The sequence below is a fragment of the Talpa occidentalis genome, unplaced genomic scaffold, assembly GCF_014898055.3.
Source record: "Talpa occidentalis isolate TD23 unplaced genomic scaffold, MPIMG_talOcc4v2.1 talOcc4.12, whole genome shotgun sequence".
In the NCBI taxonomy this organism is placed as follows: domain Eukaryota; kingdom Metazoa; phylum Chordata; class Mammalia; order Eulipotyphla; family Talpidae; genus Talpa; species Talpa occidentalis.
In genome coordinates this window covers 6,359,100-6,385,889 of record NW_023601212.1, presented here as the reverse complement: position 1 = coordinate 6,385,889, position 26,790 = coordinate 6,359,100, and the positions used below count along the sequence as shown (strand labels likewise).

Here is a 26,790-nt window from a genome sequence, read left to right as displayed (position 1 = left end):
AGTCTGGATGGTTGTTTGCTTCTTTCTTGGTGTGACAGGACACACAGAGAATTGTCTGTCATGCTAACTTCCCACAGCGATGGAGCGAGTGAGCACACACAGCCCTCCCCCCGCCAGCCAGGCGGCGCTCTGGGTGGGAGTGCCGCCACCAGGATGCGTGGGCACCATTTGCGGCTGGAGCTGTGGGCGTGTTTGGGGGAGGTGCTGCCTTAGGTGGGCACAGTGTCTGAATATCTTGAGTTCTGGCTGTCGGATGACTTTCAGTATTTCGGTTTTCTAAGGTCTAGGCTCAGGGTGAGAAGGGGGTGCCCTTCCATTTGAGGGTAACACAGTTGATGAGGGTTGTGGGGGAACCAAACCGTGGGTTGTAGCTGGCTTGGGGGTGGCGTGGGGTGTCAGGTACTGGGGCCGGGGCGCTATGAGCTCAGTGTCTAGGCCTTGACTGTTGAGGGGTGTGCTGGGCGTGTGCTGGGGCAGGGTGCCAGGCTGGTGTGTGATGGCTGGGGGCCCTGTGTGGGAGTCTGGGCTGTGTTTATTCTCTGGGAGGCCTGTGGGTAGCCTCCTGGGTGTTTGAGAGGCAGTTGCAGCCAGCTGTCTTTGGCCCCCAGCTCAGCCTGCCTGTGGGTGACCACCTCACCTCCTGGGGCTGGCCTGCCTACATTCCAGAGGAGTTAAGGGGTGCCCTCCCCAGCCTCCGCCTGCAGCTCAACCTCTGACCCTGGCCGAAGAGCCCACTCCCTCCTTCCCAGCACCCAATACAGCAGCTGGCTCCAGGGAGGGGCTGCCCCAGCGTGGGTGGAGGCTGGAATGTGCTCCGGAGGTGAGGGAGGGGGCCTCCAGAGAGGGGGCGGAAGTTGGGGGGGTGCTGGGAGGAGCAGCCCAGTGGGACAGAGATGGCCAAAAATAGAGAGCACCCCAGCCAGAAACTTGGAGACTGAAGAGGGCAAAACAATGGGAATGAGAGACGCAGAAGGAAAGGGAGCCAGACACTGGGCAGGGACAAGGCAGAGAGGAAAAGAGACAGAAATAGACAGCCTTGCCAATGACAGCGGGCCAGCAGGCGGGCAGTCTCGGAGGTGGGCCTCTCACCTGTCCTGCCCTCCAGGGCTGCACAGCGGTGAATGGGGGGAGTGAAGATTTCTGGGCTTGGGCCCCACTGCTGGTGGCTGAGGCTTGGCAACTGCCATTCCCAAGGCTCCGGGAGGGAAGGGCAGGGTCCCAAGGGGCCTATTGGTCTCACCTGTGTGCTGGTGATGGCCCCAGCGAGGCTCCTTCCTGCTGTCCATCCCAAGCCACTTCTGCCATGTTTTTTGGCACTAGCCCCAGTTACCCATTTGGCCATCCCAGGGGTCCTGGGGCTCAAGCTGAAAGCTGTGACCCGAGTGACCTCCTGCCTGTCCACAGTTGCCTCTTTACCCAAGAAGCACTGCCCATCTGTGAGTCACCACCTGGACCCAGGCCTCCCTCCATTCCAGGCTCCCTGCCATGGCAGCCACATCTGTCTACCCAAAAGCCCCAACCCTTGTCTCTGCCTTGCGCCCTCTGCCCAGGCTAGCCCCAAAGCAGCAGTTTTGCTTACATCCTCTGCACCAGGCAAAGACCCAGTGCTGCTCCCACTGACCACTGCCTTGAGTGGACTCCTAGTCACAGCAAAACTGAGCCGCACCCAGGCCAGCTATATACTTCCTGCCACCCAAGCCCTCCGTCGGGGGCCCGCAGCTCTCCAGGTGCCAGGTGCTCGCTGACACAGGCAGCCCCATCTTTCTCCCAGTTCTCGACAGCCCCTTCGCAGCCCCGCGCAGTCAAAGAGTCACCTTCAGGCAGTGCTCCGCGTGCTTCCTCCAGGCGCTCCCTCAAGCCTGTCAAGCTTGTAGCCGACAGCTCCTTGCCCAGGCTGCAGACCTGGGGAGTCACCCCCTTCTGCTCTTTGCCTTCCTCTGTTAACGCCCCCCCTTAACTTCTTAGTGCCCCCCAAGTACACCGGCTGTCACGGCTCCTGGTCCTCGCACACGCCGTGCCCCCCACCGGGGCACCTTGCCCTCTCCCTGCACTTGGCAAACTTCTATGCATTTGGCAAAGCCTCGGCCCAAACGTCCTCCTGCCCAGGAGTTGCTTGGGCACTGCGGGGTCGTGGCGGCGGGGGGCAGCGGGCAATGCCCGGGCGTGGAAAGAAGGGTGCACGTGAATGCGGCGGGGGGTGGTCCACGTGCGGCGCCCCCGGGTACGCCCCCTCTTCCGTCCGGGTGCAGCCTCGGAGCGTCTCCCGCCCCCAAGCTTGCGGACGTGCGGCCAGAGGGAGGGAGCCACACGCCCCCGCGCGGCGCGTGCGCACTCGGGCGGGTCACGCCGCAGCTGGGCCCCGGCGGGCCACCGCGCGCTGCCATTGGTCCGCGCGGATGAGCGAGCGGCGCGGCCACCAATGAGGCGCCCGAGTGGTGGGCGGGGCCTAGTCGTCCCGACGCGCGAATGGGGGCGGGTGGGGCGCCCTCCCTCGATGACGTCAGACCCGTTTCGCGGCGCGTTGTCCTGGAAACCGCGTTTCCATCCCTGCGGGTTTCCGGAGGTCGCCCCCACCCATTCAGCTTTTTCCTCAATGGGGGGAGGGGGTGGTGTAGGGCTGACCCCGCCCCCTGCAATCCCGAAGGCCGCGCGCCTCTCCCAGCCTCAGTTTACCTTCCTGTGCCTCCCGCTGGCACGTCGTCAGGCTTGCTGCCTGTGGGCCGCTGCACCCCGTGACCCGGCAGCTCCCTGGCAGGTGGGTGCGCTGCAGGCCTGTGCAAGGGCGAGGGCAATGACCGGCAGCCCCCGCCCCGGGACTGGGCGCCAAGGAGTGGCCTGAGAGGTGGGTTCCGGGCAGCAGGACGAGTGTCCCCTGCCTTGCAGAATGCAGACATAGCTCCTGTGATTGCGTTGGTGGTTCAATGATAGAATTCTCGCTTCCCATAACTCCTGTGATTCAGCAGGTGCCTCTGTGACTCCTTCCTTCTGCATCCCGCACCCAGCCCAGTGGCGGTCACCTGGGTCACAACTCACTCAGCTTAGCCCTGACCCCCAGGGGCGCGGCGGGGGGAGGGAGGGTCGGACCTGAGCTGTACCACCCACTACATCCGAGGGGACGTTTGTGCCTTTGAACATGAAGTCTGGAGGGATCAGCCTGACCTGGGCCTCCTACCCTCCTGCCGTGGGCCAGGGTGACTTGGGGGTGACTGAGCAGTGGGAGGGGCCTAAGGGCCTCCACAAGAGGACTTGAGGACACTCCAGAGCTGATACCTGCTTCCCTTCCCCTAGGGTTTCTGGAGCTGGGGTTTGGGAGGGTAGGTGTGGGAGAGAGGAGGAGGAGGCTGGCCAGGGCTGAGGGAGGACTGGGGGGTGTCATTAATAAACTTCCCCCAACCCCAGTCCTCTTGGGGGACTAGTGATGTTTCTCTGGGCCTCAGTTTCCTCACCTATAATGGGAATATAGTTCTCTTAACCGGCAGTACTTAAGTCGGGAATTATATGCATAAAGTAGTGTGATTGTCCTTTCTGTGCTCAGCCCCAAAGTGGATGGAGACCCAGGGAGACTCTTCCTAGGCCAGGCCCCTTGGGAGTCCCAGATAGACATGGGGGAGTAGGGAGAAGATACAAACTGAGGAAGTTACCAGGCTGTCTGGTGAGAGGTGTGCCTGCGTAGGGCATGACCAGACAAAAGCCTGGAGGCTTGATGAAGGTTAGGGCTGGGGAGCGTTAGAACGCAAGGCCAAACTTCACCCAGGCCTGGTCAGGCCATGCCAGGAGACCTTGGACACTAGCACCAGGTCCCCTGGTTTGATTCTGGACTTGAATAGGATCAGGGATTCTGGGAGCCGGGTGGTTCCTGGGAGCTTGGGTGGGAAAGGACTCATCCACAGCCCCCTTTATAGGACTGGGAACAAAGAGGACTGAGGCCCCACCCAAGGCACACAGCAGACGGGCAGCCCCTTGTCCACACCCTGCAGGACTTCCGGCCTGGGTACCGGGAAGTGACTGGCCTACAGCCCTTCCTCCCCCTCCAGGCAACTTCCTGCTCACCCTCACCCAAGCCATGAGGGAGTGTGAAAGCTCCCATATGTGCCCCTTCCTGCTGGGACACACTTCCCATGCCCCAAGGAAGTGGGTCACTGCATTAGCCCACTGGGTAACTCCCTCCCTGGGAGGCCCCCCCATGCACATCATTCCCAGGCCTGAAAGGCTGCCCCGAAGGCCATCCTGAGTGGCTCTCCCTCCAGCGAGGCCAAGACCCCTTCCATTCACTGTACGCCATTCAGTAGTTTCATTTTCTGTTTATTACTTGAAATCACTGTGTAAGTTTTTTTTCTTTTCCAATTTTATGTTTTCATACAGGAAACTCAGCACTGTGGGGATATCCCACAGCCCAACCCCCCCCCAGGGGCGGGTAATGCATTCTTGGGGGGCCCTGGCAAAGGCAGAGGGGGTGGGCTGGTTCCTGCCTGGGGCCTCCACCCTCAGACCCAGGGAGGCACAAACGTTATTTTAAAAATTGTTAAAAAAACAAAAAAGAACACACATTTAAATAGGTATCCAAGACAGTTCTTCAAAAACAAACCCACCCCTTTTTTCTTTTTTTGGAAAATAAAAACAAAAGTAAACAAACAAACCTTGACCCCCTACCCTCTGACCTTCCCTCCCTGCCCACCCCCCCAAAAAAATTTACAGAGCTACAGTTAACACGTGATGTTCACATCTGAAACCATTAACTTTAACACATAAGGGAAGTGTGAGGATGGGGCTCACCTAAGGGGAAAACAAGGGAGGGGGTAGGTAGGTGGGGTGGGGCCAGGACAAGACTGACAGGTGGGTAGGGCAGGGCCCAAACATCTCCATTATCAGTAAAAAAAGTAAAGGAAAACCATTCCACCCTATTGAAATGGCCCAGGAGGGGGGCCTGCCCCTTGGCCCCCTCGGGCACGAGTGGGGAGGGTCCAAATTAGACCAGCAGCGATTTCCCCCCCCAAGGGGGTTAATGCTACACAGCTTTGCCCCTGCTGGGGGATTCACAGCTCAGCACCCCCCTCCCCAATCCGGCTGCCAGAGGGCACCCCCAGACATAGTCCAAGGTCCCAGATCCCTCAGGTTGGGCCAAGAAGGATGGTGGGGGGGGTGTCTTCGCCGCCCCCCCCCAGACATTTTTCTCAAGAGATTCCCAACCTATTGGCTCAGTCAGAAATTAATAGTCTATAAATACTCCAAGCTCAGAAAAAAAGGGGTGGGGCGGGGTGGGGCAGGAGGTGGCATCGGAGGAAATCACACAGTGTGTGGTGGGCAAAGGCCAGCGGTGGGACGTTCCCTCCCTACAACCCCAGCCCAATCCCAAGGCAGGTGGTGCCGGCCTCTCCCCTGAAACGGCTTTGCTTTTCCAGAAAAAAGGAAAACGGAAAAAAGAGACCAAGAGGAGAAAAAGGACAGATGTGGAAGAGCCAGCTGTCCCTTGGTGGGGGTCCCCCTGGTCCGTGCTGATCTGGGGCTTGGTGTGTCCTGCCAGCCTGGGGTGCACAGATCTCTCTGAGGCCCCCCCTCATCTGTAAAGTGCATCATGAGGATCTACATTTTTGACTTAAACCTGAAGAGGGTGGGAAGGGAGGCAGAGGGGAAGGGGGGCGGTTTCCTCGTCTCCGCTCACAACCATCTGTAAAGACTGCTACATATTTGGAGCTTGGGAAGTGGGTGGGAAGGACCCAGCTCAGAGACTGAGGGGTGGCAGGAGGGAAAGGCATCAGGCAAGGGGGGACGAGGCCAGTAACTGAGCTGAGGAAGGAGGCAGGAACCCAAGCCCACCGAGAGTCTGGAAAACCATGGTAAGAATTGAAATTAAAAAAAATAAAATAAAATAAAAAAGGCAGGTTGGGGAAGGGGTTTCCCAACGTGAGGCGGCCGGCTCTCCCACACCGGGCAAGGCTGGCGGCCACCCTGGGCCAGAGCGAGGAACGCGGTTCCTAGGCCACCACAAACTCAGACTTGATGTCAGGGTTGACTTCTGGCTTCCAGACGGAGTCCTCAAAGTCGAGGCCCAAGCCTGCCGCCTCGCTGGGGCCCCCGCCCCCCCCACCGCCATTGCTGTCACTGCGGCCCGCCTTGCGGCTGGGTGGCCAGTGATAGGGGCCGCGGGCGTCTCGCCGGGCCTTCCTGCGGAGCCTTTTCTGCTGGAGAAGTAGCTGCAGGCGCTCCACCTTGCACCGGGTGGCACGGTTTTCTGTCTGACGCAGCCGGTCCCCTGCAAAGGAGGCAGTGACCATGACCGCCAGCCCCCCTCCCAAGGAGAGGCGGGTCGACCGCCTCCCCCGCCCCCCCGAAGCCCCTTTAGAGCGAGGCACAGGTCAGCCCACCTGGACACACACTCCAGCCAGGGGGCAAGTCCAGAGCATTGACTGAATCTCAGCTGCTCCTGGGGCTCAGGGTTATTACAACTTATTTGTGCATCTATGCCAGGGCGCTATGGGCTCGGAGTGCGCGTCCAAGAGGCACTTAGAAGAGACTTTTGAATAAATTAACAGGACCCTTCTGGCCGCTTCTGTGACTGAGAGGCACTCAGGATTGTGCCTCAGTTTCCTCTTTGAACGGGGTTGAGGGCCTGCTGGGCAGAACAGCTTCATGATTATGCCTGCCTCTCTCTTGGGAAGGACCTGGCTGCTGGGGGGGAGGGGCCGGGGGAACCTTCAGAGAGAGCGGGGAGGCCTGGCCCACTCCTCAGCCAGATTCAGCCATTCAGAGGCTCAAAATGCCATCTGGGGTTGGGGGGAGGGAGAGGAAGTGAGGATGGACCCCCCCTCAAGAGGACACAAGGATACTTTGTACCCCTAACACACATGCTCCCTTCTCTCAAGGATCTTACAGAGCAGGGTGAGCAGCAGCTGGGGCCCCCAGCCCCCCTCAGGTCAGCTGCTCTGAGCAGCACACACAGAGAGGCCTTGAGTGGCTGGGCCGGGTGAAGCCCGGGACACTTACCCAGAGGGGGCTTGCACATGCGGACCTGGCTCAGCGAGGACGGGGTGGTGGCTACCAGCTTCTCGCAGGAGGTAGTTTTGGGGGAGAGGTCCGGGGCAGGCGAGGCAGGTGCACACTGCGCGTGGCAGCGCAGCTGGGTCAGGGATGGGGGCATGCCCTGGTAGTGCCTTGTGGCGCTCAGGAGGTCATTGAGGATCTGCAGGATGGTGCCAATGTCCCGACGCGGCCGTCCACTACTGTCCTGGCAGTTGGGGTGCAGCGTGCCTGTGGGGGGGCAAGAGGGTGCCGGTTGAACACATGGGGTCTTGCCGTGTCTGCATATGCAGGCGGGACCCTGGGAGGGTTGGTGACACAGAGACTCACACAGTGCCTCTCAGTCACATGTGGCCACTCTGTGTTGCATGTGTATATGCAAGATCCCAGACTAGGATGGGTGAGGGTCCCCCCAGCCCTGGCATGTGTGTACACGGCCTCTCCAAGGAGGTACGCTTACCGGAGAAAGTCCCTGAGAAGACCCCTGGGGCGTGGTTCACGAAGCTCTCAATGACAGCGCCGGGTTTTCGGGAGCGGGAAGCAGGGCTGCCCCCTGGGGTGGACATGGGGCTGGCACTGGTGCTGGCAGGCGGGGAACAGTCCATCTGCTGATGGGAGAGGGGGCATGAGAACTTGGAGAGGGGTCCTTGGCCTGGGACAGCTCTGGGGCTGGAGGCCCCCGCCTCACCTCTGCAGACTCACCTCGTGGCAGGTGGTGGGAGCTGAGTGAGACCGGAAGGAACCGGCGGTGACAGGTGAAGGGGACGCAGAGGCGGGGCTGGTGGGCACCGGGGGGACTCGAGCAGTGCTGGACAGTGGCCGGCACGGGGAGGACACGGGGGTGGTTATGCTGGGGTCTCCACGGGTAGCTGTAGCTGCAGCAGCGGCAGCTGCCAGCACGTGGCGGTGCTGTAGTGGGGCATGCTGGGCGGCGAGCTGCAGCTGGACGAACATCATGTGGTCACCGACGCGCAGGGCCAGGGTCAGCGGTGAACGGCCGGACAAGAAGTCACTAACCTGCAGAGAACAGCTTGTCAGCCCCAGGGCCCCAGCCTGCAGTGTCCCCAACCCGGCCCTGCCCAGCCCCCCCGCGCTGTGTGACCTGGGGCCTCTCGCCGCCCCTCTCTGGGCTCTGGGGTCCCTGTCGGTGCCACGGATGCTTAAATAAAATGAATCGGTATTTCCGGAAGCCGCCTCCGCCAGCCCGGCCCGGCCCGGGCGCCGCTGGGGGCTGTGGGGGACAGAGGCGGGTCAGATGGGGGCCTGGCCCTCCCTGGCCAGCTTGGTTCTTTCCAGGAGAAACTGAGGCCAGAGGGGGCAGGGCCCAGCCTGCAGTCGCTGCCCTCAAGTAACCCTTACTCTGTACCTCACCTTTCCCCCACCCTCTGGGGAACCCAAATTCTCTCTGCCTGGGAATATGGGAGGGCCTCAGGCCCCCTCCCAGTGTGGCTACCAGGCAGCCAGCAAGTGGGTGGAATTCCTGCACAAATTCTTCATCCTAACCTTTGCTTTCTCAAGATAAATATTTATCTGTCCAGGGCAGGGCAGAGGCTGAGGGGGAGGCATGGCCCCTGAGCTGCAGGAGGAGGCCCTGACTGGTTCCCTGGGGCCTGGGTCCCCTAGTAACCTCAATACAGTTCACACAGACATGAACTCTCACATCTGCTCCCCCTTCTGGGTGGAGGTACGGGGTGCCTGACTGTCTTCTGTACTGGGCCCCTTCTTCTGGGGCCTGGCCAGCACAGTGCTTTCCCCAGGGGCTGGGATAGGGGGGTGGTGGTGGTGGTGGAGGTTTCTGAGAAGTGACACAGGCCAGGATGACTCAGACCGCCTCCCAGCTCTCCGCTGGCAGCGGCTGGCGTAACCTTCTCTACTTTGGGGGCCGTGGGGCGGAGGCAAAGGAGGTGGGCAGGGTTCGGTGCCCCTCCCCCAGCCCGAAGATGCCCCTTGCAGGAAGGGCCTGGGGTGGTTTCCCAAGAGCAGCTGGGGTGTCCCCCCTCCCCCCTCCTGCAACTTCCTCCCCGGGGAGAGAACGGGCGGGCATGACTTGGTGCCAGGCGGGGAAACAGCCCTGGGAGCCCAGTCATCCGCCCAGCGCCCCCCCCACCTCCCTCCTGACGCAGGCACCCCGGGGCGGATGTGAACCAAACCCGCCCTGCCCCCCCCCCAACCGCAGCGCCCCAGGAGCAGGGAGCACGGTTCACATCTGCCCCAGGAAATCATGTGCAGCCCTCACCCAATCCCAGGACCCTCCCCGACTCAAGCTTCCCCTCAGCCTGCAGCCCCTCCTGCAGGCAGACCACCCAGCTCCCGGCCCCCTCCTCCTCCTCCTCTGAGCTAGCAGGCTGGCGAAGGCAGGATGCTACATGTCGAGGAGGGGGCGAAGGCCTCGGGCAGGAGGGAGGGAAGCCGCTGAGCAGGTTTCCTGCGGCCAGCTGGGGAGGCCGGGAACCTGCCCACCCCGTCGACAGGGCGGGCAGCAGCCTGCTTCCCCCACCCTGGCAGCAGGCGGATTGTTGAGGCCTGTGTCACCCTCCTGGGAGAAGGCCCCCCCACCCCCCCCAGCAGAAAAATGAGGAAAGGAGGGGGAACCAAGAGAGAAAAAAAAAACAACAACAAAGACTGCAACAAAACCGGGAACCCGGGTGTGGGCCAGCCCGGGCCTCCCTCCTCAGCTCCCTCCAGGCTGGCTACTAAATATTTTCCTAACATCCTGTCTAGTCTGAGCTGGCCCTGGGGCTGGGCAATCCCACCCCCTCCCTCTTTTGGGGCAGAGAACAAAGGCCAGAGGGAGAGGGGGAGGGGTGACTCCCCTCTCCTCACAATGGGGTCATGGAAGGCGGAAGAGTGTCACCCAGGCTGGCCCCTCCTCCCCAGCAGAAATTTTAAAAGGTCGTTTTGGGGAAACCAAAATGGCTGGGGAGGGGGCGGGGTGCTCTGCGGTGGAGTGTGTGGGGCTGGGGACTTAGGCCCCAGTGCAGGAATGTGGGCCAAGGTCACCCCACAGGCTGGCTGGCTTGTGAAAGCTCAGCCCCCTCCCCCACGGAGGCCACCGTGGGAGAGTAGGCCTTCAAGGTCAGGTGGTGAATGGGCAGGGGGAGGAGGAAGAAGCCGCCGCCAGGCCAAGCTGGCAGTAAGGCAGGGTGGTGCGTCGAGTCGCATCCCCTTCTCCACAGGCTGCGTGGGAGCACAAACAACCCCCTGGCACCCCAGAGTGCAGGGGCACTGGGCCAGCTACCCCATGGGTCAGGAGGGGCCGGCGCAGGTCTTACCTGGGTCTCGGTCAAGCTCTCCAGGGCCTGCATCACAGACTGTTCTGGCCTTGAGGCCTGGGACTACAAAGAGAGGGGGAGACCCTGAGTGTGGGCTCTGGTCCACAGCCCAAGCAGGGGGATGGGAAGGCTTTGCTGGCTGGGGTGGGCTGCCCTGGCCGGGGAAGGTGGCCTAAGGGGGTGCGAGGGGGGACTGTGCTTGCATGGGAGGAGGCTGTCTGACTGTGTCCGGGGCTTGGGCACGCTGCCCCACAGCCATTTACCATGAGGCCCGCCTCCACGGTGGGCACCAGCGTCAGCTTGCTGCCATCCCCCACTCCGAACTCCTGCAGCTTCCCCGAACTGAGCCGGCTGGGGGGGAGGAAGGAAGAGGTGAGGCTAGGCGAGACACGGCAGGGACGCGGAAGTGGAGACCTCGGTGCTTGCGGGGAGAGACGAGAAGTTCTTCCCACCCCTTCCTGGCCTCCCAGATCTAGGGCCCTGGGCCTAGGGGCAGGGGCTATGCAAGGTCGGGCCGGGCAGCCCCCTCCTGCGGGTGCAGACCTCTTCTCCAGGGGACCCCAGCTCCGGACGGGGGCACCGCCTTTGCACCTCCGCCAGGTCACTTTTGCATCATCTGGGCCCCCGGGTGCCCTCTGCCATCCTCCCCGCCACCCGGGGGCCCGTCCCTGCCAACCATTCACCGGCTCCGGCCCGGGGCTGGTCTTTGTGGGCGCCACAGCGCTTAGCCTTTAGGGCTGTGCCGGGTCGAGCACCCCCTCCTCCCTCTCTCCCCGGAGCAGGCTGCCGCGCGCAGACAAAGGAGACCCTCCCCCTCCGCCCCTCCCCCACCGGGCCCTCCGCTGGGGATGGACACTGCGTGTCCCCGGAGGCCCACGGGGGGAGGGCGCCCCAGCCCGGAGGTGATTTAAATACCAGGGGGGAGGGGGCGGCTGCGGGAGCGCTCGGTGGCGAGAACAAAGGGGGGCAGAAGGACGCAAGTGGGGGAAGAGACAGCCAGACGCGACGGGGGCTGCCGAGCAGATGCGGAAGCCGGCGGGGCCCGGGGCAGGAGACGGCCGCGCCCCCCGCCCCCCGCCGCCGGGCCTCGCGCCGCGCCGGGACCCCTGCCCGCCCCGGAGAGGGGCTGCCTCGCCCCGCCGGGTGCGCCCTCGCGGCAGCCTTTGTGCGGCGACCCTGGGCGGGGGAGGGGGCCGAGGCAGGCAAGGCCGAGCAGAGGGCGCCCGCGAGCGCGCCGCGCGCCCCCGCCCCCCGTCTGGCCGCCCCCTTCCTTCCCAGCGCGGCGCGCTCTTTGTTCCCGCCCCGGGCCCGGGCCCGAGGGGGAAGCGGCGCCGGGGCGCGGGGAGCCGGGCGGCGCGCGGTACCTACGTGTCCTTGTGGAGCAGCGCCAGGCGCTCCTTGGGCACTTTAAGGCGCTGGGACAGCCGCTTGCGCAGCCCCTCCACGGTCTCGTCGGGCGGCACCGACAGCTCATAGCGGGTGCCCGTGGTGCTGTGGATGGCCAGGCTGATCGGCGCCGCCTCGGCCGCCGGGCCCAGCTCGCAGGCGCCGCCGGGGGCCCCTCGCCGGCAGCTCCGGGCGCCGCCCGGCTGCGGCTCCATGCCCGGCGCGCGCTGGGGGGCCGGAGTCCTCGGGGGCCAGCCGCCCTCGCCGCGCCGCCCGGCGGGGGCTGGGACTCCCCGGCGGGGGTCTTCGGGCCCCGGGGCGGGCGGGCGGGCGGCGCGCGTCCCCGCGAGAAGGTCCCAGCCGTGCGCGGCGAAGCAGGAAACAAAAATCCGAGCGGCGCTCCGGGGTCGCGGCCGGCGGGGCCCCTTCCGGGGGTGGGACCGCGCGCCCGGCCTGGCGAGGGCGGCCGGCGGCGGCCGGGCGCGGCGGGGCAGGGTCTCGAGGAGGGGGCGCCGCGCGTCGGCCGCGCGGGGTGCCGCCTGCCGCTCGGGCCGCGCTTCCCGGCGCGTCCCCTTCCTTAGCAACAGCCGCCGCCGCCGCTCGGAGGATCTGGGGGTGAAAGTAGCAAGAAAAAAAGTTATAATGTATCAACGCGCAGGGGCGGGGCCTCCGCCCCCTCCCATTCACTACTTACTCCGCCGGCCCCGCGGCCGCCAATCGGCGCGCCCCGAGCGCCCCGACGGCCCCGCTCGCCGGCCAATGAGCGCGGCCGCGGCGCCGCCCCACGTGCCGGCCGGGCCCGCCCCCCGCCCCGCCCCCCGGCGCCGCGGCCAAGGGGAGCCGGGGGGCGGGGCTGGCGCGGCTCCGGCCCGCCCCCGCGCCCCGCCCGCGCCGGGGGCCATTCATAAGCCCCGGCGCCGCAACAAAGGCGCGCGGGCCGCCCGCCCTCCGGCCCCCGCAGGCCTCGCCGCCAGCGCGCGGGGCCCGCCCCGGCCCGCTCGAGCGCGGCGCCGGGGTGCGGGCCCGGTGTCCGGCCGGAGGCCGCCGCGGGCGGAAGCGGAGGGCGAGCCCCGCGCCTCGTGGCGGCTCCGGGCCCGCGGCCGCGGGAGGGGCGGGCCGCGGGGGCGGGGCGGGGGCGGGGCCCGCGCGCGGTGACGTGGCCGGTGCCGGGAAGGCCCCTCCGGAGCCGGTGTCACCTCGCGGCTCACCCCGGCCCGCGAGCCCGGCCCGCTTCCCGTGTCGCGCCCGCCCGAACCCTGACGTGACCGGCGACCCCGGCTGCGCCCGCGCCGCTCCGGGCTGCGGTGAGTCAGCAGCGCCGGCGCGCCCTCTGCCGACCCCGCCCGGCAGCGCCGCCCGCAGCGCCGGGGAGGGGGCGCCCCGGCGGCCCGGCGGGGGCGCCTCCCGGCTGCGAGCGTGGGGGAGCCCCGCTGGGGGCGTGCAGCTCCCAAGTCCGCAGACTGAGGCCGCGCGGCCGGGGAAACTGAGGCCGGGGCGGCCCTCGCCCAAGGTCACGCGCGGGGAGGGGCGCGCCGGGGGGCGGGGGCTGAGGTCCGGCCGGGGCGGTGCCGGGCGCGCCGAGCCCCTCCCACCCCGCGTCCCCGGGGATCGGAGACGACTCGAACCCTGCCTGCCCGAAGAACAAAGAAAAGTGGGGCGCCCTTAGGAGCCGAGTGGAGACTCGCTCCCCGGCCCGCGAGGACCCGCCCCCCACTCACCGGGCGCGGCCTGCCTGAGGCCCCGACAGTCCAGGTGCACCCCCGTCCGGGGAGAGCTCGTGGCGGCGGGCAGGTTTGGGGTTGGACGGGCGGCCCCCGCGCCTTTATCCGCGCGGTCTTCCCTCGGGGTGGAGTTTGGGCGGGCGAGGGGCCGGGCGGCCGGTGACGCAGCCCGGCCCCCGCCCCTGCCTGGTCTGGGCCCTAGGGCGCCGTCAGACTTGAGCCATCCCCCAGGCCTCGCCCCGCAAATGGGGTGGGGGCAGCGTTCCTTGAATGTTGCTGAACCCGGGGTCACGATCGGCTGCACCGACGAGGGCGCGCCCCGACTCTGGGCCTCGGGATACCCTGTTTGGCTCTCTGCCCCGCCCCCTAGGTCGGGTGCTTCCGCCTGGGGGCGCCGCGTGAGGGGGCGGCAAGGGGGGGGTGCCCTGAGTCAGCGCCCGCGGTCCAGGAAAACAGGCCCTAGTCACCTGCCTGGAGTGGGGGTGCCCCTGCAGCTGCCAAGTCAGCTGCCCCTGCATCCCTTAACGGTGACCTCAGAGGGCGTTTATGGAGCGATTAACTAGCGCCAGGGATAGAGCTGTGGCTGGGGGCTCCAAGGGTCCTGCTCAAGAAAGGGGGCGCAAATGGGGGTGTAGGGACTGCCCCTCAGGGATTGGGAGGCTCTGTAGGCTTGGCTTCCAGAGGGAGTACCTGACGCTGGAGGAGCAGGCGTGATGGGACCCTCCCCAGGGAGATAGGGCTCATTATCTCAGACCTGTACCATACCTCGCCTTCCAGTTTGGGGGGAGTGGATCCTCTTCAGGAGTGGGGTCTGCAAGTCACACTTGGAAGTGGGGGGTCACTAGAGGTTGTGTGTCTGGTCCAGCAAGTCCAAATTAATAAATGAGTTAAGTTACCCTTGATTGTTTTCTTTCCCCTATTCCAGAGCATCTCCCTGTTCCAGTCCTGGATACATCTGGGTCTGTCCCAGGAGGGTGACAAAGTCAAATGCACTGTCTTGCTCCCTTTGAAAAGGTCTTGACCCCTGGTCCCTAGCCCTGTGACCCCACTCTCACCCAAGGAACCTCTAGCCCCGGGACAGGTCATTGTGGGCTATTCCTGAAGACTGATGTCAGGCTCAAGGCTCCTGAGACTCATCTGCAAAGCTCACCCTCCCCCTAGGAGAAGAGTGCTGGGGCCCTAGCTGTGTCCCCCACCAGGGATGAGGACTCTCAGGACCCAGAGGGCAGACAGGAAATTCCCGTACGGGGGCACTGGACCAGGGTCTTGAGGCAGGTCTCCCCGCTGCGCCCTTGGTGTTATTTATAACACTAGGGCTCTGGCCAGGAACTCTAGGACTTGGGCTCCCAGCCAAGCTGGGATATGGGGAGGGTGGGGCTGCACCTGTGACTCCAAGGCTGTCACATCCTTCTCTAGGCTCTTGGTTACTGAGGAAGAGGAGGCAGCTGCTTGGGCCTTGGAGGTCCAAGGGGAGTGGCACCCAAAAGGATGTCCCTCAAAGATTCTGAATCTCCCATCATATCCAACCTCAAGTGTGGCCACAGAACAGTAACTTGAGGGGCCATGACATGTGCATAGCCCACCCAAGCTAACACCCCATGGGTAACCTCCCCGTCACCTCCTGGTTGCTGATGACACATGGAGAGGCCCAAGTGCTCCCACACACTCACGCTCCTGGAATCCCCTGCCAGTCCACTGGCCCAGGGCTGGGAAGGGGGCAAGGAGACTCTTGCACGCACCTGAAGCCGGTGCCTGAATGGGTTCCTCAGTTGCAGAGAGGAGGTGGAAGAACACAGAACCTGGGCCGTGCCAGGGCTGTCCCCGTTCACATGCTCCACCCCATCTGGGGCCAGCCCAGGGCCTGGTGCCATGGAGGTGCTAACGCCACCAGGAATCAGTACCCAGCCAGCCTGGGCCACCCACAAGCCAGGGAACATAGGGTGGAGCCTTCGTGGGAGCAGGCAAGACCTGCCTTTTCCCAGGCGACTGAGGAGCTGAGCCCTGCAGGGCAGAGTCCCAGGTGTCTGTCCAGCAGCCCAGGCCTGGCTCAGGAGCAGCAGCCACACCCTGCTTGCTACCCTAGCCCTTCTTGGCGACCTTTGCTTGTCCCCACCCCACCCTCTTAGGGTAAAGCCTGCACCCCTCCCAATAGCCACCCCAGCAGGACACAAAACCAGTGCACACAAGTTGGACTCCTCGGTCTTTAATTGGGGTTATGGACCACAAGCAGGCTGTCCTTGGAGGTAAATGGAAGCAGGTATCTGGCAGGCACTGCAGGGGAAGATGGGTGACGGGCTCTGTCAGGTTGGGGGTACTTGGGCCAAAGGAGTGGTGACAGTTCCCTCAGGGCTGAGCAAATCTCTGTGCTCACCTCCACCCACCAAGTCCCCCAGAGCTGGCAGGGGGCTTACCAGATTTCACACATAAAGCAGGGCCCGGGCTGGGGTTGAAGCCCAGGGGTGTACCTGGAGCAGAAGCCAGCCCTGCGCTGCCCCCTAGTGGTCTCTTTGCCAAGGACCCTTCCAGGTCTAGGCAAGTGGGCTGGTCTTCCCACACCCCAAGTCTGCACCCACACAAACCCCCTGCCCAGCTCTAGGTTCCAACTCCCCGCCAGGAGGGGGTACGCACCGCCTACTCAAGGGCTTTCACCAAGGCCTCATTGGCCTCAATTCGAATTTGTATCTCGGCCCTTGAAGCCTCTTCTGCTGCCCCCAACAGCTCCGACTGCGCCTTCTCCAAGTTCGCCTTGGCTGCCTACAGAGGTAGGGTGGTAGTGAGAGTCAAGCTAGCCCCACGGTTCCCCTCACCAGCAGCCAGGAGATCTGAACAACTCCCACCTGCTAGATGTAGGTCTGTTTCCCCTGAGACACTCACCCCCAAGTCCAGCATGTCCAAAGTCACTGCCTCTTCTGCCAGTAGCTGCACTGAAGAGTCTGCATTCACCGTGACTGTGCCGCTGCTCACTGCAGAGTGGGAGTGGGGGAGTGAGACTGCCATCTCAGGCGTGAGGCCTGCTGGGCCAGAAGCCCCAGGAAGACCCTGACTGGTATTCCTGAGTATGGCTGCAACTGCTGGTCCAGGGTTCAGACCCAGGGACAAGCATCTAGTGTCACTGTAGGGTAAAAGGACAGGTAAGAGGGAAGCTTGAAGGTGCATGTGGGGTCAGGTCACTGGGGACATCTGCCCAGCGATGGACGCAGAGTCCCCTCCACCTACCAGCATAACCAGGTTCAAATCCTGAGTGTCTCGACTCAGTAATGCTGGCAGAATGGCTTTCTCGGTGTAGCTCCTTCAGCACAGCCAGATTTCCTCTAAGCTGGCTGTCCCTACCCAGAGGAGAATTTACTGCTCTTTCCACCTCCTGGCCCCTCTAACCTCCTCTAGGCCAGTTAACCACAGCTGCCCACAGCAGAGGCACTCAGGTTGCTTCTGGCTTGCTTCCTGATGTCCATGTGGGTGCCCTGGGCACTCTGCCTACTTCATGTCGCCAGACAGAGATAGGTACCTACCTTCTGGAATGTGTGGTCCCTGCCAGTCCATGTCTGTCCCCTCAACACACAACTTACCGAAGTACTTGGTGGTAGTGCCATCCTCAGCATGGACAACAACCAGACCCGGTCTCAGGACCTGCAGGGTAGGCACATGGGCTGCCAGGATGCCAAAGGCTCCTGTTTGTGTGGGTACATCCACCTGCCGGACGTTGGCACCATTGAAGAACACCTGGAGGACACATATGTGAAGTGGGTCCCACGAAAGCCAGACCTCAGTCTCCCCAACAGAAAAGGAGCCAGGGAATGCCTGATCCCTGCTTGGGGCACAGAGGCCGTGAGCTGGGGCCCAATGCTTCAGCTCTGGTCCTCAGCAGGACCCCCGGCCTCACTATGCCTCACTGCCTTCACCTGCAAGAAAATGAAACCCAGGTGCCTCCACAGGAAGAGTCCAGAGGGGCACCCCAGCCCGAGAGGGGAACGCCAGAAGAACTTACACCGGGAAAGGGGCAACTTAGATTTAGATGCAAGTTCGACCCTTGGATGACGGATCCCGGGGTCGGGGGTAGGTGACCTGGAGGTTGGAGGATTCACTGACCAGTCGGTAGGGGGAAGGACCACGGACTGGGTTCGATATTGGGGATCGGTGATCTGAGGGTTAGGGGACTCTGATTCCGGACCATACGGGGCAGGGGCGCGGGTCCGGCCAGGGCGTGGAGACCCCCGCGGGGTCAGCCCAGGCCGCGCGTCCGAACCTGCGTGGGAGAGGCGAACGTGAAGGACATCTGTCCGGGACCCGCGGCGGGGGCCGCGGAGGCGGCGGCCTCAGCGTAGGCACGGGCTTGGCGTACGAGGCGGCCCAAACCGGGGCGGCGGAGCAGCGCGGCGGGCAGCATGGCGGCTGCGGCAGCGGCGGCTACGGCAGACGCACTCCAGCCAGACACTGGCGGCCTGGAGGACGCGGAGGACAGCGCGCGGGGACGTCTGGGAGACGGAATCCGGGCGAGGGCGCACGCGCGAACTACGACTCCCGGCGGGCCGCACGCGACGTTGACGACGACGACGACGCCAGGCTGGGCGCGCGGCATGCCGGGGATTGTAGTTTACTTCCGGCTTTCAGCCTGGTGGGCTGGCGCGGGGTCGTTTAGACGGTTATCGCGAGGCAGAAGCAGAAGCCTGCACGACGGAGATACCTGAGTTGAGGTCAAGATTTAGGGGCGCTCACTGGGTGTCAGGCGCTGGAGAAACATCACGAAAATAACAATCCGGCTCTGATTTGGGTGGTTGGGGAGTTTAATAGCAATTCAACGAAATAAGCAAAGCACACAGAGTTAGGAGACAAATGCTTTAAAAAAAAAAGAAGCAAGAGGGGGCGGGATGGTGCAGGCGTCCAGGACACGGCACCCCAGGCGGCACTGCCAAGGCTCGACGGCAATCCCCGCGCCCATCGTCAGGGGGCGCCCGCCTCCCGGAAATGCGCTCGTCACTACCAGGCTCGGCTCCCGCCCCCGCGCGCTGCTGACGTCAGGGCGCTTTCGCGGGCGGCCCGCGCAGGCTCGTTCGCGGCGCTTACGTCACCGCCCCGCCCCCGCGCTCACGCAGGTCGGCTAAGGCGCTCTGGCCCCTGGGCCCCCTCCCCTTGGGCGCCCAGAAAACGCCGAGTCTGGCTCCAAGGGCTCGTGCTGAGCCGCGGAAGGGGGCATGGCGTGGGAGAGGGGCGTGGCCACGCCGGAGTCCGGGTCAGGGCAGGTGGCTCTCCGCGCTGCTGGACCTGAGGCCGGGTGCTGCTGCCGTCGCTCCCCTCGCCCCCACACTCCCGAGGGGCTGCGTGCGCCTCGCTCACTGCGGGGCCCCGGTGTGCGCTGTGGGTGCACCCTTGTCTCTCAGCATCCGGACTGCCCCAGGAGGGTAGGTCCAGAGTTGTGAGGAGCACCCCTCCCTTGGGGTGGAGGGCCTCAGTTTCACTGTCCGGGACACCTTGGCCCTAGGTGGCGGTTGTACAGACGGTCATATTCACGTTCCCAGCGATGCGTCCTGTGCGGAGCCCCCACCGTTCCCTGGGGCCCTGGATCCCACATGGAGGGACCCATGTGATGACTCTCCGGCCCCCGCTCCAGGGTGACCCATGGGTGAGGGCTCCACCTGTTGTGACCCTAACCTGGAATCATGCAGGAACTCTGGTCTGCTCATCCACAAGGCCTGTCTATTCAGCATGGCGTGGCCACTGTGGCCACCATCTCTGGCTTGAGTGGCCCACCTGCTTCTCCTGTCTCACTGTGGGTGGGAGGCTTCACACAAAGCCAAAGAGAATGTCTGTCGTAGTATTGAAATTTGAAGCCAGACCATGTAATTCTCCTGCTGGAACCACAAGATGGTCCCCTGCACCTCCTCACAGGTGGATCTTCTGCAAACTTGTCCATTTGCCTGAAGGAGCAATCCTGCAGACTGCCTCTTGCTCTCCTCTAATGGTATCACTACATTCCCTGCTGTGTGCCAGTCCTGGGCTAAGCCTGGAACCCAGCTGTGAATAAGCTGTCCTGGAACTCAGTGTGGAGAGAAGCACACATCGCAATCAAGCAAATATACAGAGAACATGTAGAGGCACAGAAAACAAAGTACACTGGATGACGAGAGTGTGCAGTGTAAGTTCGCTATATTAGAACAGGTAGCCAAGAGGAGACACGCTGAGACTTTGCCACTTGGCACAGAGTTGAAAGAGACCAGAGAAGGAATCCTGCAGCTGAACAGGGAAAGAACTGCTGTCTATTGTGATCATCTGCAGGTGCAAAGGCCCCGAGGTAGAACTGGGCCTTTGGTTTTCACTGGAGGAGAAAGGGATGTCATTGTGAGGCTGGGATGGATCTCCACCGGGCTGACGCCAGGCGAGGCCAAGTTTGTGGCCTAAGCATTTGGAAAGGTGAGGCAAGAAGATGGAGGAGCAGCTTTGGGGTTGACCAGGAATGGGATTTCCGTCCAGGTAGTTCCGAGGTCACCGGTGCTGGGCAGGACCTGGTGGCACTCAGCACACATAGTGTCCTATTATCTTTGCCCATTTGCTGGTACCAACAAAGCAGGGTGCATGGCGAGGCCTACAGTGGCGGTCTGGCCAGGAGAGGAGGAAGGGGTCATGTGACCGAGCCCCTGGGCTGCACTTCCTGGGAACCCCACCAAATTGGGGAGGCGAAGGAGGGGAATTGGTGTATCCCAGGACCCAACCCCTGGTTCCCCCTCCATTCCCCGGGACTCGGAGGTGGGGAGTAGCGCCGTAGGGGTCGGGGCGGAGATTCCGCCGGGGCGGGAGAGGGCGGGTCCGCATGGGGAGGGGTCGCCCTGGAGCGCAGGCACCGCCCTCCGCCCCCACCGGAAGGGAAGGGGAGGCGGCGGCTGGCCAGGAGCGAGCCAGACCCGGCGGAAAGCGCGGCGGGGGCGGCCTGCCGGGGACCGGGCGCCACCGGCTAGGTGGGAGCGGGCTCGCTGCCAACGCGGTCACGTGCGCGGCCCCTCCTCGCGCTCCCACTTCCCCCGCGCATCGCGCTCTTCATTCATAAATTCTCCGCCTGCTCCGCGGCCACCGGGCGCCGGAGCCAGCCGGGAGCTCGGCGCACCCGCCCGCCCGCCGCCCATGGGCCGCGCACCCCGGCGCTGAGGTAGGCGCGGCGGGCCCGGAGCTGCACTGGGGCGGGCGGGGCTCAGACCGGGGCGACGCGGCCCGGGATCACTGCTGACTCCCGGGCTCGCCAGGCCGAGGACCACCGACCCTTCCTGGCGAGGCCGGAGGGAGGGAGAGGAGGCGCCCGGAGCGCGAGGGGCGGACCTGCGGGGCCTCCGTCACCTCCCTGGGGTGGCCCGCAGAGACCCACGCCCGTGCTCTCCCGGCCTCAGTTTCCCCTGGAAGATACAGCGAGCGCAATGGCGTCTCCGCCTCCTGACTTAGCCCGCGTCGTGGTGCCGGCAGTCGGGTTCCCTGCCCTTCGGCCGCCAGCCACCCCTTCTCACGGTTGGAGACGAGTCGGGGGGTGCGATGGGAGTTCTAACTGGGAGCGCGGCCGGCTGGACCTCGGGGGCTGCCCGTGGGGAACCAACGCTCTCTGCTCCGTCCCTGCCTATCCCCTAAAAATTCCCTCTCCCCCTGGCCTCTGGCCATCCTCTCTGGTCGCCTGTCATCGTCCCTGCGCCTCTGCGCCCTCCTCCTCCTCCAGCCTGAATGCTTTTCCAGCCTCCCTGTGCGCGCCCCTCCCCCAGATATCCGGGGACCCTCCACCAGCCTCCGATCCGGAGCGCTGGGGACACTTGGCGTCCACCAGGACCCTCCCTCCCCCTGGCCTCTGTTCACCCCCGCCGTCCAGTGAGCTCAAAGCCCGAAAGGCTTGGGGGACGCCGGGGCGCAGGCTTTCCCTTTCCTTCGGGGAGCGCCCGCACCACGCCCCTGCGGGCCGCGCCGGCTCCGGGCTGCCGGTCACCCGTGCTCAGACACTTCTCTGAGATCCCGCGCGTGGCCGAGCAGTCCTTCCCGGGAGGCGCCGGGCGTCGGGGGAGACAGTCAGGTGCCGTCCGCTTGCAGCGTCCTCCCTGGTGACGAGCCCCTCCCTGGCTCGGTTTCCCCCGGCGGAAGACCGGCCGCGGGCGGCCAGCGTCTCTGGCTGGGCACCGCGCGTCCTGCCGCAGCAGCCATATTGCCTCCCGGGGGCTGGAGCCCGCCCCTGCGGGAGGCCTCCCTCCCCCGCGCTGCTCCCTCTCCTAGTGCTCCCTGGCAACCCGCCCCCCCCCCCCCCCCCCCGCGCCTGCTAGCTTGGTCGCCATGGGAACCAGATTCTTCAGGGCTCAGAACAGATGCGCCTTTTTTGTCCTTTTCACTCCCACTGGCGCTCTGCAGAGGGAAGACCTTTACCTCGCCAAGTCGTGACCCAGGAGTAGCTCTGCTCAGCTCCTCCGCCCCTGCCCTTGGGGGTGGACAGCCCCAGGGGCCTCTTGCTACCCCCTCTAGGACTGACCCTCTGGTCCCTGCCATCCTGGAACTAATCTCCAGGGGTGTTCAGCCCCTTCCCTGTCCCCCGATGGTGCAGGCGGGGTCCCTGGGGTCTCTCTGGAGGGCGCTGACAGCCTTAGTTTCCCCAGTCCTGTCCGGGGTGCTTCCCTTTTCCTGGGCAGGGCTTCCGTGGCGTCCCCTGGGCGGGCTACCCCCTCAAGCTGGGGAAGTGGCCAGTGTGCACACACCTCCCCAGCTTTAGAGATGGGCAGATGGGTGTCCGGTGCAGGCACTGGTCTGAGCAGGGGTTGGTTTGCCCCCCAGCTCCCATGAGTCATTGCCCTGTGTGGGCTTTGACCAGGGAGGCTGATTCCAGTGGCTCCTGCAGGAGGTTGGGACGGAGGAGCTGAGCTGAGCAGGCCCTGCCCGCCAGGCCCTTCCTCCTAGCCTCAACATGCAGCCCACCACCACTGCCACGGACACTGCCGCCACAGTCGCCCTGACGACCACCTGGGACAACGCCACAGGCCACCCCACTGTGAGTGAAGGGATGCCCGTGGGGCTGTTGGTGAGGGGGTGGGTGGGAGGTCGGGGGCTGGGTGGCCAGGGCACACATGCTGACCTGGTGGTCCCTGCCCTCCCAGGTGGAGCCAGACCCCATCCTGGACAACTATGTGCTGCTGGTGGTGGTGATGTCACTCTTCGTGGGGGGCACGCTTGTGGTGCTGTCGGGCGTGCTGCTGTTGTGCAAGCGCTGCTGGGACGTGCACCGGCGCTTCAACAGGTGTGCATTTGCCATCCAGGACGCGGGGCCTGGCCCGTGTGCATGCCAGAGAGGCAGGTGCACAGGAATGTGTGAGTGCGATGTGTGTGCTGTGAGGATCATGTGCGTGTGAGTGTACCGTGTGCCCCTGGGAGGAACAGGCGCCCACACATGTGCGCGTGTAGTGGGTGTGTGCAAGTTCATGACTGGGGGTTGGCCCTGCTCTGGGTGTAGGTTCTAGGCAGTTGACTGGAGCTTGGTGGGGGGGGCGCAGAGCAAGGGGGCTCCTTTGGTCCCGGTGGCTGCACAGGGCCGCAAGATGCCCCAGGGACTCTGGGCAGCCTCTCTGGCCCGCATCCCACCTTGTCCCCTCCCTGTTTCTGTCCAGAGCCATGGCAGAGGCAGAGAAGGTGACCACCACTTACCTGGACAATGGCACGCACCCAGCCCCAGGTGAGGCCCCAGCCAGGCCACACCCCACTTGCGTGCCCACCCGCCCCTCCACCGCCCCTTGGGCTGCCTGACCGTCTGTGTCTGTCTGTCTCCCCCACCAGACTGGGCGCAGCTCGATTCCGACTCATCTCTGTTTCCTTAAAGCCCACGCGTAGGTGCTCGCAGGCGCGTGCTGAGAGTGAGTGTGTGAGCGGATGAGCGAGTGGCCGCCCCGCCCCCCGCCCCCCCAGCGGTCAGACGGGCCCCCCCATCCCTCCTCACCCTACCCTTGTGGCCTGCCCAGCACCACCAGGCATGGTCCACCTGGGGCCCACCCTCTCTTGGCTCTCCTCACAGACCCTGACTGCAGGGGCGATGACCCCGAGAGCCAGGAAGCCGAGACCGAGCACTTCCTGTGTGCCAGCTCCACGGGGCGCCGAGTCTCCTTCAACGAGGCGGCCCTCTTTGAGCAGAGCCGGAAGGCACAGGACAAGGGCCGTCGGTAAGGGGGCGGGAGGGTCCCCGGGGAGGTCACCGCTGTGCAGGGTCCGGGCAGCCGAGGCCCTGGGTGGGCTTGAGGGCAGAACTGTCCTCTCCTGGGTGCACGTTCCTGCTCTGCCGTGCCCGGACCCGGCAGGGTGGCCAGCAGGGCCGGAAGGCGGGTTTCCGGTGTGGACCGCAAACACCCTGGGGCGCGGGGCCCGCGAGGGGGCTGGCGAGCACACTGATGGGCACCCGTGGGCACAGGTATACACTGACAGAGGGCGACTTCCACCATCTGAAGAACGCTCGCCTCACCCACCTGCACCTGCCACCCCTCAAGATTGTCACCATCCACGAGTGTGACTCGGGGGAGGCCAGTGCGGCCGCCACACCCCATCCCGCTGCTCCCCCCAAGGCCAGCCTCGCCATATTCCAGGTGAGTGCGGTGGGCGTGACAGCCGCTACAGGCTGTGGGCAGGATCCCGCGTCACCTCCGTGGGCAGCGGGCACGTTCCCTGTGTCGGGACTGGACTCTTCATCCCAGGACAGGGAAGGAGCTGGCGGGGTGCGCAGCGGGAGGTGGAGCCCCAGTACACCTCGGCACCCACCCGTGCTCTTTGACCTGTCACTGCTTCCTCCCCTACCCCGACTCTGTCCCACAGCCCCCGGGGAAGGCCCTCACCGGCCGCTCCGTGGGCCCCAGCTCCGCCCTGCCAGGTGACCCCTACAACTCGGCCACGGGCACCACTGACTTCCAGATCAGCCCCTCGCCGTCCAGTGACTCCGGGGAAGGCACTTCGGTGAGGCCCCCACCCCTCCCCACCCCGCTTCAGGATAAGGTCAGCCTGTGGTCTCCTACCCGTGACCGTTCTCCTTACCCAGGGAGGCCACGCCTAGGGGAGGGGGAGGCAGGAGACATAGTGTCCATGCCCGGGAGCCCCTTTCTGTGCAGGGTGGGGGAGAGCAGAGAGAGCCGGCCCCACCCCATAGCTTGAGTCCCTGGGCTTGGCATAGCCCTCCTTGCCCCCAGCAAAGGTGCCTGCTGCTCTGGCGCCGCGCGGGGTGTTGGTGGGGGCCGTCGGGGCTGCCTGCAGCCGCTGCTGCCTGTGAGCGCAGAGCCTGCGTGTAGGTGGCACGCAGCAGGGGCGTGTGTGCCTGAGAGCTTCCCTCTCCCCTCCCAGTTGGACATGGGTGCCAGGAGCATGAAGCCTGGTGGGCTGGGGGCTGTGGCGGGGCCCAGAGACATGGGCCCAGGCTCTGGGGCACTCCCTGTCCTGCAGTTCTTCACCCGCCTGCGCAGACATGCCAGCCTGGATGGGGCCAGCCCCTACTTCAAGGTCAAGAAATGGAAGCTGGAGCCCAGCCAGCGGGCATCCAGTCTGGACACCAGAGGTGAGCTGCGGCCCGTGGGCAGCAAGGTCAGAGGGTGGCCTCTGTGACCCGGCACCCGCCCACACCCCCAGCGGGTGTCTGGCCCTGTCCTTGCAGCTGGTCTGCAGGACCGGGCTGCGTTGTGCCCCAGGAGGGCTGCTCTGGAGGCTGGCGCCTGTGCCCGCGGGCGTCCTGGGGCCTGCTTCCGCTTCCCCTGGCGTCAGGCGAGGCGGTTGTCAGACTGGAGATGGGATTAGCCAACTCTCTTGTAAGCAGCAGCCAGCGCTGGTTTTGGTTCTGTGGAGAGACAGCCTGTCTGACATGGAGGAGCCATAGACAGTGTGAGAGGGGTGTGGGCGCGAGGGCTGAGCTGCATGCGGCCCCACAGGGGCTGACTCGACCCAGGGCCGACCCCTGGTCATGTGGGACCTGGATGCCAGGCTTCCTTCCTGGGTGTGGGTGGGGGGAAGGCGGAGCCCTGACAGCCCAGGGGTGCTTAGTAGGGCCAGGCCGAGGTGCTGGGCACCTGCTCTCCCGGGGAGGAGGGATGGGCAGCTGGGGAGGGGGGAAGGTATGTGGTCAGTGCAAGTGGCTTGTCAAGGTTGGGAGGGTTGGCTCCAGTGGAGCAGAGGAGGGAGAGCCGATCCTGTTGTCCTGCTGCGATTCCCAGGGGTGATTACAGTCAGATGTGGGTGCAGAGGCGCACAGAACCTGTTTGCTGGGTGACTGTTCTCCCCACCCCGAGGGCTCCCCACCCCAGCTTCTCCCAGGCCCCTATCGTGGGAGGGTCCTGGCCACTGGCCAGCAGGCCCACAGGTGGGGGTGGGGCCGTATCTGGGCACTCCCCACGCCACGGTGGATCTGGGAGGACAGGGCTGTACCATCTTCCCCAGGAGCCCTCCCTGCCCCCGCCTCCCGTCCTCCATCCCCCCTACATCCTAGCTTCTGTGTTTGAACCAGGCTGTGCCTGCTACCCTTGTCTGGGGCACGTCCTTGCTGCAGCCACACCTGTCTGTCCAGGGCCATGGCTCAACTTTGACGCCGCAGCTCACGCCTGCCTCAGCCGCTGCGCTGCCTCTGTTTCCCTGCAGGCACAGCGGGGTACACGATTGTCTGACCGGGCCAGTGCCCGCTGGCCTGCAGGGAGAGGCCTAGGGCTGGGAGGTCAGGCAGGCTGACTGCCTTCCTCTGACAGGCTCCCCGAAGCGGCACCACTTCCAGCGGCAGCGGGCAGCCAGCGAGAGCATGGAGCAGGAGGGGGACGCCCCCCGGGTGGACTTCATCCAGTACATCAGCAGCACGGGCGACTCCACGGCCTTCTCACTCCCCCGCCCCTTTATCGCCAGCCCCACCAGCCCGTCCCCCACTCTCGGCAGGTATTTTTCAGTAGATAGAGGTGCTAAGGGTGGACCTGTGGGCCCCTGCCCCGCCCTGTTCCCCCCAGGTGGCCCAGGGAGCGTGCTTCATGCCCTGCAGACAGGCGGTCGAGGCCCTCCGGCTCCACCGTCCTTCCCAGAGGCTGCCTCGCTGGGGCCACCTCTCCAGCATGGACCAGAGGAGGGAAGCAGGGGGACACTGGGTAAGGGCAGCGGGGCGGGCAGGACTCCAGACAAGGGCCCCAGGGTCCCCAAGACAGAAGACCTGCAGGGGCAGGGCTGCCACGGGAGTGTGGTTGTCTGGGCAGGCCCCCTGCTGCCTGCCTGTGCCCCTGGGGGCTGGACAGCCCTTCATCAGAAACTGCCAGCAGCACCCCTCCCTCAGCCCCAGGGCAACTGTGAAGCTTCTCCCAGGTGTGTGGGGCGGGGGACCTGATGCAGGGAGCTGAGCAGGATTCCTACTTTGGGGCACTTCCTTGTCTGAGTAGTTAACCTTCCCTGTGTCCCGGTTCATTGGC

At 64.9% G+C, this 26,790-nt stretch overlaps 3 protein-coding genes across 7 annotated transcripts in view; 1 reads left to right on the top strand and 2 right to left on the bottom strand.

Moving 5' to 3' along the window:
* Window positions 1-3,407: 3,407 nt before the first annotated feature.
* MIDN (midnolin) lies at window positions 3,408-11,887 on the bottom strand. Of its 3 annotated transcripts, XM_037504919.2 has the most exons (8): window positions 11,655-11,887; window positions 10,550-10,637; window positions 10,287-10,349; window positions 8,117-8,245; window positions 7,717-8,031; window positions 7,475-7,622; window positions 6,982-7,245; window positions 3,408-6,250 (listed from the first exon to the last, which is right to left on the bottom strand). In XM_037504919.2, exons 1-8 carry the CDS (start codon window positions 11,885-11,887, stop codon window positions 5,973-5,975), a joined length of 1,518 nt encoding a protein of 505 aa, XP_037360816.1. In that variant the 3' UTR covers window positions 3,408-5,972. The 3 variants fall into 3 exon arrangements, with proteins under 3 accessions (XP_037360816.1, XP_037360817.1, XP_037360818.1); XM_037504920.2 differs by lacking the exon at window positions 8,117-8,245; XM_037504921.2 differs by lacking the exon at window positions 8,117-8,245 and having other exon boundaries at window positions 7,475-7,619.
* Window positions 11,888-15,553: 3,666 nt separating this feature from the next.
* Window positions 15,554-17,792, bottom strand: ATP5F1D (ATP synthase F1 subunit delta). Its single transcript, XM_037504941.2, has 5 exons — window positions 17,637-17,792; window positions 16,960-17,113; window positions 16,268-16,356; window positions 16,022-16,147; window positions 15,554-15,664 (listed from the first exon to the last, which is right to left on the bottom strand). Exons 1-4 carry the CDS (start codon window positions 17,775-17,777, stop codon window positions 16,025-16,027), a joined length of 507 nt encoding a protein of 168 aa, XP_037360838.1. The 5' UTR covers window positions 17,778-17,792; the 3' UTR covers window positions 15,554-15,664; window positions 16,022-16,024.
* A 2,702-nt stretch (window positions 17,793-20,494) lies between these two features.
* The window catches only part of CBARP (CACN subunit beta associated regulatory protein), an 8,674-nt gene continuing 2,378 nt past the window's right edge, over window positions 20,495-26,790 (top strand). The window contains exons 1-9 of one of the 3 annotated variants that reach the window (XM_054693008.1): window positions 20,495-20,528; window positions 22,209-22,385; window positions 22,492-22,631; window positions 22,999-23,063; window positions 23,400-23,544; window positions 23,790-23,961; window positions 24,188-24,325; window positions 24,707-24,917; window positions 26,092-26,272. In XM_054693008.1, the coding sequence (XP_054548983.1) occupies window positions 22,302-22,385; window positions 22,492-22,631; window positions 22,999-23,063; window positions 23,400-23,544; window positions 23,790-23,961; window positions 24,188-24,325; window positions 24,707-24,917; window positions 26,092-26,272 (1,136 nt within the window). In that variant the 5' untranslated portion in view covers window positions 20,495-20,528; window positions 22,209-22,301. Of the gene's footprint in view, window positions 20,529-21,707; window positions 22,386-22,491; window positions 22,632-22,998; window positions 23,064-23,399; window positions 23,545-23,789; window positions 23,962-24,187; window positions 24,326-24,706; window positions 24,918-26,091; window positions 26,273-26,790 lie in introns of those variants that run through there. The other 2 variants (XM_054693009.1, XM_037504922.2) reach the window with 2 other exon arrangements.

What these genes read in the sequence shown, in the direction of transcription:
- MIDN (XM_037504919.2), bottom strand. Translation starts at nt 11,887, where the DNA reads ATGGAGCCGCAGCCGGGCGGCGCCCGGAGCTGCCGGCGAGGGGCCCCC. An exon ending in CCGTGGAGGCGGGCCTCATG is followed by an intron (nt 10,350 to 10,549) that starts GTAAATGGCTGT and finishes CTCTCTTTGTAG; the next exon opens with TCCCAGGCCTCAAGGCCAGA. An exon ending in CATGTGCAAGCCCCCTCTGG is followed by an intron (nt 6,251 to 6,981) that starts GTAAGTGTCCCG and finishes CCTCCTTTGCAG; the next exon opens with GGGACCGGCTGCGTCAGACA.
- ATP5F1D (XM_037504941.2), bottom strand. Translation starts at nt 17,777, where the DNA reads ATGCTGCCCGCCGCGCTGCTCCGCCGCCCCGGTTTGGGCCGCCTCGTA. An exon ending in CACTACCACCAAGTACTTCG is followed by an intron (nt 16,357 to 16,959) that starts GTAAGTTGTGTG and finishes CCCACTCTGCAG; the next exon opens with TGAGCAGCGGCACAGTCACG. An exon ending in TGGACATGCTGGACTTGGGG is followed by an intron (nt 16,148 to 16,267) that starts GTGAGTGTCTCA and finishes CTACCTCTGTAG; the next exon opens with GCAGCCAAGGCGAACTTGGA.